At 49.8% G+C, this 12268-nt stretch overlaps 1 protein-coding gene across 2 annotated transcripts in view; it reads left to right on the forward strand.

The window, feature by feature from the left end:
* The window catches only part of MAT2B (methionine adenosyltransferase 2 non-catalytic beta subunit), a 503503-nt gene that overhangs the window by 245991 nt on the left and 245244 nt on the right, over positions 1 to 12268 (forward strand). For both annotated transcript variants that reach the window (XM_069654286.1, XM_069654287.1), the window contains exons 3-4: positions 4752 to 4866; positions 5105 to 5257. In XM_069654286.1, the coding sequence (XP_069510387.1) occupies positions 4752 to 4866; positions 5105 to 5257 (268 nt within the window). The remainder of the gene's footprint in view (positions 1 to 4751; positions 4867 to 5104; positions 5258 to 12268) is intronic.

A 12268-nucleotide genomic window follows, 5' to 3' on the forward strand; every position in this document is an offset into this window, starting at 1 on the left:
ACGCTATGGGACGCAGGGTCATCTCGTCTGCAGCGACGACAATTAAAGCGGCCAACGCCTTGGCTATCGTGGCCCGCTACGACAGGGAGCTATGGTACAAACTGGCTCCCCTGCTGGATTTCCTACCGGACGACAAGAGGGCGGATGCCCTGGAGATCCTACAGGAAGGTGAGGTGGCGTCGGACCACGCCATCACTATTGCGACGGACATCGCCGACACTGGGTTTCGCCAGTTGGGCAACGGCGTGTGCCTGAGGCGGCGTGGATGGCTCAAGGCTACGGACTTCCGTCAAGACGTACAGACCAGAGTCCTGGACATGGCGTTCGATGGGAACAACCTGTTTGGGAAAACAGTGGACGATTCCCTTCAGGCCATTAAAGCGGACACTGAGACGGCCCGGGCCCTTGGGGTTCTGCAGCAACGACGGACGCCCTTTCGGAGCAGCGGAGGCAAGGGCGCCTCCAAAGGTTCCGGCGGCGGTTTCTCCACCTACCGTCAAGCGGCCCGCTCGTCGTCTCAGGAGGCCTACAGAGGACGAGGCAAGTCTGGCGGACCCCGCCGTCGTCGCCAAGTTGGTCAAGGCGGCAAAGCCTCGTCGAAACAGGATTGAACCGGCCGTGGGGTCGGGCCCCCACCGAAGCACCCCGGTGGGAGGCCGGCTGGCGAGCTTCGTCAGCGTGTGGGAGTCCATCTCCACCGACCGTTGGGTGCTGGACGCCTTAGCCCGGGGCCACGCGCTCGAGTTTCAAAGAAGGTGCCCGCGCGTCCCCCCCGTGGCCAGGAAAGAGCTTCACGTCCCTCAGCTTCTCCTGGAGGTAAAGGCGATGCTCAGGAAGGGCGCCATCGAACTCGTCCCAAAGAGGCTTCGGGGCTCCGGAGTTTACTCGAGATACTTCCTCGTGAAGAAGAAGACGGGAGGATGGCGCCCCATCCTAGACCTGTGACGTCTGAACAAGTTCATCAAGGCGCAGAAGTTCCGGATGGTCACCCTCCAGCACGTCCTGGGGCAGCTGGAGGAAGGAGACTTCCTGTCGTCGTTGGATTTGGAGGATGCCTACTTCCATATTCCCATCCTAAAGGGGCACCGAAAATTCCTCAGGTTTGTGGTCCAAGGGCGTCACTACCAGTTCAAAGCCCTCCCCTTCGGACTACGGTCGGCACCCAGGGTATTCACCAAGTGCCTTGCACCGGTGGCGGCGCAGCTGCGCCGCGAGGGGATCCACGTCTACTACCTGGACGACTGGCTCATCCGAGCCAAGACGAGGGAGCTCACCGTGGAGCACACGGCAAGGGCCGTCCAACTTCTCACGGACCTGGGATTCTCCGTGAACTACGCCAAGTCCCACCTGGTACCCGCGCAAAACGCACTGTTTCTGGGAGCGAAGCTCGACACAGTGTCCCTTCTGGCCTCCCCGTCGGAGGAAAGGACCAGGTCCATCCTGGGCAAGGTACAGCGGATGTTGGTTTCCGACGCGGCCAAGGTGAGGTCCATCAAGTCCCTCCTCGGAATGATGTCTTCTTGCATCTACCTCATTCCCATGTGCAGGCTCCGGATGCGCCCGTTGCAGGAGTTCCTAGATGCGCGCTGGATCCAAACGACGGGCGGCTTCGAGGAGAGGATCACACTCGACGAGAGTTTCCGCCGAGCGGTCCGGTGGTGGGGCAACCGCGCGCATCTGACGGCAGGCATGGACTTCCAGACCCCAGACCACCAAGAGACAGTGACCACGGATGCCTCCCTGGAAGGGTGGGGAGCGCACACCGAAAATCTGCACGCGAGAGGCCTGTGGCTCCCGACGGAGAAGTCCCTCCATATCAACGTCCTGGAGCTCCGTGCAGTGTTTTGGGCCCTCAGGTCCTTCCTTCCGTCCCTCAAGGGCAAGGTGGTGAGGATCTTCACCGACAACACCACCACCATGTTTTACATCAGGAAACCGGGCGGAACCAGGTCCCCAGCGCTGTCCAAGGAGGCGCAGGACCTGTGGCATTGGGCCGTCGCCCAAAGGATGTTTCTGGTGCCGTTTCATCTGGCAGGGATAAAAAACACCATCGCCGACTCACTCAGCAGGGAGCTGCGCTCGTGCCACGAGTGGGAACTACGGCAGGATCTAGTGGATCGCCTCTTCCGACGGTGGGGCACACCCCAGATCGACCTGTTTGCGACGGCGACGAACTCCAAGTGCCGGAGGTTCGCCAGCAGGTTTCCCCAGGCGAGGAGCATGGGCGATGCTTTCTCGTTCCCCTGGGAGGGCCTGTTCCTCTACGCGTTCCCTCCTTTGCCACTGCTAATCCGGCTCGTCAACCAGCTCAAGAGGTCACGGTGCAGGATGATCCTCGTTGCACCTGCGTGGCCGAGGCAGATATGGTTCCCGGACCTTCTGGACTTGTCAGCGTCCCCGCCAATCAAGCTGCCGGTGGACGCGGATCTACTCTCCAGGGAAGGAGGCGCCATCCTCCACCACGACCCGAAATCGCTGAACTTGCAGGCCTGGCTCCTGCAGGCCTAGAGTTTGGAGGATACGACATACTGGCCGACTGCAGAGAGGTTCTTGCAAAGGCCAGGGCGTCCTCGACTCTTAAATGCTACGGACACAAATGGAAGAGGTTCTCTGTCTGGTGCCACGCACAGAAGATTAACCCTCTACGGATTATGGCTCCCCAGGTACTGCCGTACCTGCTGACGCTGGCCAAAGCTGGACTGGCACACGCGTCCATCAAGATTCATCTTGCTGCGATCTCCCGATACACCAGAACCACGGGCCGGACGTCCTTGTGGTCTCATCGTCTGGTGAAAGAGTTCATGAAGGGACTGTTCAGATCGTTCCCGCCGGTGAAGGCTCCGGCCCCGGCGTGGGAGCTCAACGTGGTGCTGACCAAGCTCATGAGACCTTCGTTCGAGCCTCTGCACTCGGCCCCGTTGATGTTTCTGTCGTGGGAAACAGCGTTTCTTGTGGCCATCACCTCCGCACGACGGGTGGGAGAGATCCAGGCCCTTTCCTGCAAGGCCCCGTACTTGACTTTTCACGACACGAGGGTAGTGCTCAGGACGCACCCCTCCTTCATGCCCAAGGTACCGTCGGACTTCCATCTCAACGAACCCTTGGTGTTGCCTGTGTTCTTCCCGTCGCCTTCGTCGCCGGCTGAGAGGACTTTGCACTCGCTGGATGTGGCTAGAGCGCTGAAGTTCTACGTGGACCGCACGAAGTGTTTTCGGAAGACGTCACAACTCTTTTTGTGAACTTTGAACCTGTCAATCAGGGGAAGGCTCTCTCGAAGGCTTCCATTTCCAGATGGCTCTCCGGCTGTATCATGTACTGTCATCGGTTGGCAAACCGACCGCTGCCTGGCCGTCCGAGAGCCCATTCCACCAGAGCGATCGCAGCTACCACGGCGTTCCTTTCTGGTGTGCCCCTGCTGGACATATGCAGGGCTGCTACGTGGAGGTCGACGCACACCTTCACGAAATTCTACTGCGTCGATCGGGATTCCAGGGAGGAGTCCAGGGTCGGCCAAGCAGTGCTGCGCAACCTGTTCGACTGAGGTGAGCCTGGTGAGGAGGTAAGATGCTTAATGTTGAGTTTGATGTACTGCTTAATGTTGAGCCTTTGCCACCTCCCGTGGTTGTGCATGTGTGTACTGCTATGTATTCTTTATTCATGAGCATGTGAATCCATGCCAGACCTCATGCTGGAGAAGGAACAAGTTACTTACCTGTAACTGTTGTTCTCCAGCATGGGTCTGGCATGGATTCACATGCGAACCCTCCCGCCTACCCCTCTGCGGCTCTTCACTTGGTCATACTGCCACTTCACGTGCTTCCAAATCTGAAGATGGCTGCCAGAGGCGGTGCTTAGGTAGAGGGCAGTCATTGGCTGTGGTCAGTATGACGCAGAGACCAGTGATTGGTTATTACTACGAAAGACAGATCAGAAACGAAACTGATACTGGTTTTTTCTTTACCGAGGATTCCCAGCCTGACGACGGGGAATATTCATGAGCATGTGAATCCATGCCAGACCCATGCTGGAGAACAACAGTTACAGGTAAGTAACTTGTTCCCTATCTGCTCTTTGACACACAAAATGTAACACAGTTAATATTATACAGTCTCAGTATTTAATACAGTGTGATGGTCTTGGCCTTGCCAACACGTGTTTCGACCTCAAAGAACATAGGTCTTCATCAGGGCTAGGCTCAAATAAAAACTTCCAATGCAAGTGTACTCTTCTTTCTAAAATGAATTTGTCAGTCTTCACAAAGTGACTGGAGAGTAAAAATTATATATATATATATATATATATATATATATATATATATATATATATCTGAATGTATGTTGGTTGTGCCGAGGTGCATTCTAGGAGTTGTGGTTCTGAAAAAGAGGAAAGAGCATTCTGGGCAGAAAAGAGGCTTGCTGACATCATGGCAGGGACAGCGGTATCATCAGTCCTATTCAAAGCCTTTTCTGGGGTGAGGGAACTGGAGCCCTCCAATGCCCTCACCCTGGCTCTCTCACATGCACCCTGGTAGGGTGCCTATGCAACATCGGGAGGGACCCCTGTTCCTCCTCTGACATGGCCATGGCCCTGACCCTGGCACAGTAACTACTATGTTTGGGAGAGAGAGAGAGAGAGATTGCTGAGAGGCTGCGATCACCGTTTATGACATAAGGTTGTTTTGTTTTATCATCTGAAATTAGTTGTCATTTCTTTCTCTTTGTGGTTCATAAATACATTTATTTGATTTCCAGCCCCACGTGATAGTACACTGTGCGGCAGAGAGGAAGCTAGATGTCGCAGAAAATCAACCTGAAGCTGCTTCTGAGCTCAATGTGGTTGCTTCAGGAAACTTGGCCAAAGAAGCAGGTAAAGAAGTACAGTGATTGATTGTTGATACACGATTCCCTTAATCAAAATGTTTTTAGTATGGACACTGTCGATTTATTCAATGTCACATAAATGGGGTTGACCATTAGTTAACAAAACTGTTAAGGAATGCTATTTTCTGTTGTCTTGCTAAGTTTAAAAAGGATAGGCTTTGTTCTTATTTTCAAGAACATTTGTTTTAGTTTTCTATTTATTTTTGTGTATCTTTTTCTGGCAGCTAATGTTGGGGCATTCCTGATCTACATTAGCTCGGACTATGTGTTTGATGGCACAAGCCCCCCGTATTTCGAAGAGGACAAGCCCAACCCCTTAAATATTTATGGCCAAACAAAACTGGACGGCGAAAAGGCAGTTCTGCAAAACAACAAAGGTAAAAGGCAATGGCATGTTGGAATACATTTTTGGTTAATAACGTTTTCATTGCTAGTTTAATTTGGCCTCTTGATGACACTTGCCTGAAAGCAGTGCTTTATATCGGCCTGTCTCCTTCTCCCCCAATTTCATCAATCCTGCCTTTCAGCCTTGTACGCAACAGGGGGATAGTGTTTCTCTTTTTATAGATGATAAAAGCTTTAAAACTACTCTTTGTGTTTTTTTTTACTTCGTACTAAATCAGTTTTTTGCCATATGATTTAATTAAGAATTAAGCAATTGTTTTGTTACCAAGGTTAATCGATGAAAAGATGTTTTGGTGTAAATTGTGCTTTGGAAAAAGTAACTTTTTACAAATATGGAATATTCTCGAGTAGAACATTAATTGTTTCTCGACAGTTTTTCATTTTGGGAGAAAAAAGGTTCTCTGATGGACTGGTTCTGAAATACCATATCACCTCAACCATTTTGATTACTTTGATTTGATAAGCATCTCTGGCCCCCTCCACTTGCCTCCTTTTTAGCAACGCCATCGCTTTTCCTGTCATCTTACTGGAAGGGGTTGTTACTCTTTTTGTGTTGGTCAGAGCAGATATTTGTATTGAAAGTGCTTTTTAATCTCTAGGTTCAAAATTGGGCCCTGAAATCTTGAACCCTATCCCCTTGTTACTGTATAGTAAATTCGCAAACTTTGAAGGTGTGACGTAAAACATTGCATCTTGAAGGGACTTTGAGCTGTCTAGAGCCTCTGGAGCATGGGATTATACAAACACTGCGTCACATTTATTTTGTCTATACCGATTCTTTGCGCCGTACTAAAATCCTGACCCCCAGCCTCTCATTACTCTGACTAATGGGAGCAGGGTTTTTGGAGGTGTGCCCCGCTTCCCTCAGTCGGAGTAATTAGGGTTGGGGGCTGCAGGAGTGTGCACCGCTTCTATTCGATGGTGGCGGCGGACAATAAAGACAAAAAAGGACGCCATTTCCACCCACGCTAGTGGAAGAAAACTGACACTGCTTGGATACAGGAGAGACGGCGGCACACACAGAAGTGTGCTGCTGAAAAGGTAAGTGGGTAGGGGCATGCAGAGCACAGGGATATGTGATAACTGCGCCGCACCATAATGGAAGTCAGCTTTTTGAAAGTCGACATTATGGGTGGCGGAGTGAACATTTTTAGGTTGCCTCAAAGGATTTTTGTTCTGAGGGCCTGTGGGTGTATGCAAAGGCTGGAGCACTCATCTACCTGAATACAGTTAAGTTGGGCATGGTGGGGTATCGGACCCTACACCTACATTAATGGTTGAGCGCAGATGATATGAGGCAGATGGGGCTAGAAGACCAGTTTAGCTGTACGCTGTTGCTTTATACAAATAACCGGTCAGTCCAGTTTGGCCCTGATAGTCATTTTCCACAGAAAATGTGCATTAGGAAGGGCTTCCCCAGCTAACCAGCCCTGGCCGATCTTATTATCCCTTGATGTTGCCGTTAACATGGATAACATCAAGTTCATGGTTATATTGAGGTCTTTTTGTAGTCGGATGAACCTTGTTGTTAAATCAACAATAATAACATTAAGACATGGAATCAATGGAAGAAGTATGTGGTGGGAGATGTACTCTTCTGTAAAGTAAAATTGTATGGCTACCTGGTCATAGGTTTTACCGTAAAATGGCACTGGATGCAACTGGATGAGCGGAAAGAAAATGCACTGGGCCCTGTAACATACGCATTGATTGGACTTTGCAAAGAAAGTGGGTCAGCGTGCTGTATCCGCTTCCTTGAAATGCGACTAGTCAAAGACAGTGTCTGCTGCATCCTATGATGGAGACTGCTAGGGTTATTCAATCCTATGATCCCTAGTATTGAAGGAAAATGAGTTCCTAAAATCCCTATCAAAAGCCCCACTCTCAAATCGTGTTCATTGGTTTTCAAGCTGCAAATCATAATTGCTTATTTGGATGAGCATCTGTGCTAGGAAAATTTTCAGGACATTTGAGGACATTGCTAAAGAAGGTGATTAGCATGGCTAAGATAAATCTGCTCTGAATTTGTCCTATAAAGGTTTCCATGTTGGCTTGGCCTGACCCATTTTAGGGTCAATCCCGAAGCTAAACCTCACAGGACAGGGCATTAGTCGAGCAGTTGTTCTGAACTTGGTAGGTGTCCTGTTTTTGATTATTTGTTAAACACGGATTATATATATCCTATGAGCTCATGGAGGCCATGAAAATGGCAGCGGTGTGCAATACAAAGCCTGATAATATAACCAAACACACCAACTGTAGGCTTTTTACATTATCTAGATTGTTTGCATACTACCCAATAGGGGATATTGTATTTAAGTGTTCACCCCAGACTGCCTTTACAAGGCAGATGGAGGAATCGGTTTCATTGTTCTGTCATGTGCTTAGGGAGAAGTAGACAGTGATTAATTGTATATTTGTGTCCCCATTTTAAATCCATTAGGCCATGCTGCCTGAAGTAATTGTTTACAAATAGTGCAAAAATTCAGGTTGCAAGCTAGAAGCCAGTTTGACAGGGCTGCTTACAGAACCCTGTCCATGGAGGGCGTGGGGAACCCGACCCCTGCCCCAGTGAAGGTATTGGAGTGCAGGACCCCCTTCTGACCCCTCCTTACCCGGATTGAAGTTTGGTGGCTCAGTTGTCAGCAGGGACGCTGCTGTGGGAACCACACTAGTAGGAGTGGGGTGCCAGGAAGAGGACAACGGCGCCTTTGCCACAGAAGAGGCCGGGCTGCGCACTCTGGTAGCCCAAGCGGCTCCTCGACGGGAGGATAGAAAGGGGCAGTGCCCAGGCCAGAGTAGGAGCGCACACGAATGAGCTGCGAGATGACACAGCATCAGGGAGAAAGGCAGCATCTCTGGGACAGGCCAACAGGGACACTGGAAAAGACAACCCGTGAGAGCTGGCGCGGCAGTCTTTGGTGGCTCAGCCCCGCTTTGCAAGAAATAACCCCTTTAGCCCACCAGGGAGTTAACTTAATTAAAAACTACCTCACTGAAGGTTCAAAGCAACAGGGACAACTGTCCCTCAGTTAATACTTGAACCTGCTTGTTCACATGGCAGGGCTGCAAGCAGAAGGGGGTGGGGGATCACACATTCTTATGAAGCCTTCCCCAGCCCTTCCCCTGACACACCCCAATTAAGCCAGGTAAGTGATTATTCAGGGTGGGATATTTAAAGGTAAGCATGGGAATGGGTCCGTGTGAGTTAGTTGCATGTTGATAGGAGATGGAGGAAGACGTCAGATAAGAGGAGAGCTTGGAAGGCGTGTGGAGGTTATTGGTCTGTGGAGTGAGCAGGGTAGGAGGAGATATTATCGTAACAGGGAGGCAGTGGTAGTAGCGTGGGAGTTAAAGAAGGTGGTAGTAGAGTGTGGTAGTGTGAGTAGAGAGGGCAGAGACGCAGTTGTAGAGAAGTGGTGGTAGCAGTAGACGGAGTGGTAGGAGAGGCGATGTTAGTGGAATAGGGTTCATAGTAAGAGTGGAGAGGTAGTAGTAGTAACAAAAAGGTAGTAGTAGTGGTAAGGGGCATAGAATAGAATGAAGGAGACCATAATAGCGGAGGGAGTAGCTGAGTGGTATTTGGAGGTAGCTGTACTTTGGAGCAGAGAAATAAGAAGGGAGGAAGTGAGAACAGGAGAATAAGATGACATAAAAGGGTTGAGAGTTTAAGATCAGAGGGTTAGTAGAGTGGTGGGAAGGAGAACAGCTTGGAACAGAGTGTAAAAGAGGGTCAGGTGACACTGTGCGTGGGTGACAAGTCGGTGCAACCATGTGGAAGGATGCACCATCCCCCAACTCCTTAGAACACTTAGCACATTTAGGTCTGGGAGTTAGAAGACCCTGAGTGAGTTAGGCTGCCATAGACTCTGGCAAATGTCAAGAGAAAAGACAGATGGAGTCAACAAGCCCTACTACTAACCCTGCCAGGTGCCAGGGATTCCTGGACTAGGGAGGCCCTGGCAATAGATTTAGAGAGGGATGGCCATATAGTCAAACTCCCCCCCTCCCCCCTCCAGAGCCCAGTTAACCTTCTAGAATATCCCACAGCCAAGCTTTGCATCATTGGGAATTAACACATGTGAATGTCATCAGCTTCTAGTGTGAATTGTAGCTGGACCGAGTCACACCAGCCATATGTCACTTGCCACCTCAATACTATACATACAACGCACAGTAGCTTACTCGCCGAGTTCAATATCACTAGCCAATGGCTAGTGCATATTTTGCATGCTGGTTTACAAATTATGAAATTACAAAATGAATGAGTTCTACACGATCTCTGAGATAGTGGCTGTTAAGTTAGCCGTGAGCCAGTATATCTGGTGTGTCTTAATACTACAGAAGGAAGGCTGTACTTGATTTGTACTCAGATTCTCCTTCCCTGCGTTTGCACAATGCATTGTTAAATTTGGCACCTTGTTCCTTCAGAGACTGTGAACAACTTTTATTATTGTTGCACAATAACTTGGTGTATATAGTGTAAGGAATGCATGGTATGACCAGTAAGACAGACACAAGTGACTGCAGTTCAATGGTGTTTATTGAACTTGAACAAGGGTTTGAATAACCCTGATCTAATCCTAAATCTATGGATGGGAGCAAGCTACGACCATCAAAAAATAACAGTCCTCGTAGTATCTTGTCAAAATAAAAGGGGCCTATACTAATAAATCTATTGCCAATCCTTACCTCTAAATACAAATGGTGGGGGAAACAATGTTACAAAAAGAAAAATGTTCCCAAAATGATATGTACGGATGTTCAGGCCGTTGGCCTCCCTTCCTGCGTTTTCAGCACGGGACAAGGCGGTGCAATCAAGCTCACCAGTCTCTGGCTATCTGTGGCACGAGGATACAGCTGAATCATTAGCATCCAGGGCCTTCCATTCCCAAGTCTGTCTTTCAAATTTGCTTCACTCAGAGGACCTGATGCAAAAAACAAACCATAAAGCTCCTTTCCTTGATTTTCACAGTTCAATTTCTTAGCTGATTCATTATTCACAGCAGGTACGCCTCAGCCGGGCTCAGATCCTCTCAACACAAAGTTCCCAAATTATTTATGCATCCGATTTCTCGTAGGATATTCTTTCTCGGGTGACTCGTGGTTCAACGCAGATCCCCCTCAGTTGGGCGTCAAGCTCAGATCTCTTATTACAATTCATCTGTATTCCTGTGCACCCCAGAACCCCCTCTGCCGGGCTCAGATCCTCTTTCATAATTATTTAGTCAGTCTCCCTCAGCCTGGCTCAGACCAATTTCATATACCAGATTATCAGGTATCGAAGACTCGAATGTGCACAGGATTTGGCTTGATCTGTTGCAAAACCACTTAGATTCCACAACTCTTTGTACACTTTTCACATTTGCCCCCTTTCAGCTGGATACCTAACAGAGATTGTCGAATGAGCCCCCACGTGGTGCCGGATCACTGTCTGCGGTATTGTATCTTGGCATCAAAGTTCAATCACTCATCCGCTGTTTTAAATTGGGTTTGTGTTGCTTGCCACATATGCGTCATACACTGTTGTCTTCAGTTTTCGCCATACAATGTTGCTGCTTGCAACCTTGGCTTTAATGCAGACCGGTTTGGTATCAGTCTCCCCACTCACTGGCTGTGCTGACTTAACTGGCGCTGCTTTGTTGTAGGAGCCAAGGGCAGTATCAAGGCGGCAAACGATTCTCCCCACCCTGACTACTGACGCTCACCTGGTATCCACGGGGACGTCACTCAGCCTGTTCTGACCTCTCACGACCTTGAACCCTTCCCTGGAGGCTATTCGACTGGAGACTGGGCCTGAAACACAGGATTGGTAGAGTTTAACTCCCTATTGTCTCTGTGTGCTTAAACCCCTTCTTCCCCGGGGTCCAACCCTTCCCTTTGATCCACAGCTCACCTTGTTTTCTTGAATATTGTGCTCTCCGTCCTGCCTTCAGTGCAGGGGCGCGTTGATTGATGCGGGCTCGTTGCTGCCTAGTTACTTCACTGGCAAGAGTCTGACATTTAAGTATAATGAGTCTTTTGAACAGTTCTTTCCTTCCTTAGATGATGGGCGGCGTCTGGGGATGGCGGTGTGCTGCTGAGATGAGTAGCGCTAAAGGTGAGTGAGAGCGCGATGCACCCCTTTCGTATTTGCATTGAACTGAGTTCTTTTTCTGTGTCTTTTAGGTGCCGCAATGTTTTCAGCGTGGATGCCGGTTATGAAGAACAAAAAAAGGTTGGTTAGCGCGGTATGCAGCGCCTCTAGATGTTTCCACGCTAACCTGGAGTGTCTTTACCCTCTTGCAGATGGATGAGAAGTTCCGGAGACAGAGTTCCCCCAGAGCGGCTGGGATTCAGGTAAGCATTTGAAGCTCGTACAGTATTTAAAAATAAGCGAAGATTTGCAGAATGCTTACTAATGCCCTTTTTCTGTTCTTTTCCCTTTTCCTTAAGAAGCAGCGTGCCGGGGTGGGAATGACACCGCCGAGGATTCCTGCAGAAAGAAGAAGCGATGACTGATGGGCAGAAGCGCCGCACGGTGTTCTTGTTCTTGCAAGAGCTGAGCGCAGAAGAAAGATGCAGGCCTACTGGAGACCGATCCGAACACAGTGAGTGTCGCGCTGCAGGTGCAGAAAACGCAAAGCATGTTTCTCAGCCTGGGTGTGGCTTAAATAGTCTCTGGGTATCCCAGGTGCCTCTGGGCTGAACCACACCCAAAAGACTAGACCGCACATGCAGTTCTGGGAACCGAAATATGTAGGGGCATCCATCTTGTCCCCATCAATGCACTACAAGTCCAATCCCCAATGTTATCCTATGGGAGTGATTGAGTCTGGTGCCACAAGCGCCAAGTCTGACTTCAAGTGGGTCTTTGGAGGGATGGAGAGGCCCTTGAAGGCCATGTAGGTGATCGTGGCCTGGCTCCAGCCTGACAGCTTGGAGGGCTGGGGACATGAGGGGCAGGAGTCATGACAGCAGGAGAGCCCTGTGTATCTCCGACA

The sequence above is a fragment of the Ambystoma mexicanum genome, chromosome 3q, assembly GCF_040938575.1.
Source record: "Ambystoma mexicanum isolate Mex_15411 chromosome 3q, UKY_AmexF1_1, whole genome shotgun sequence".
NCBI classification, from domain to species: domain Eukaryota; kingdom Metazoa; phylum Chordata; class Amphibia; order Caudata; family Ambystomatidae; genus Ambystoma; species Ambystoma mexicanum.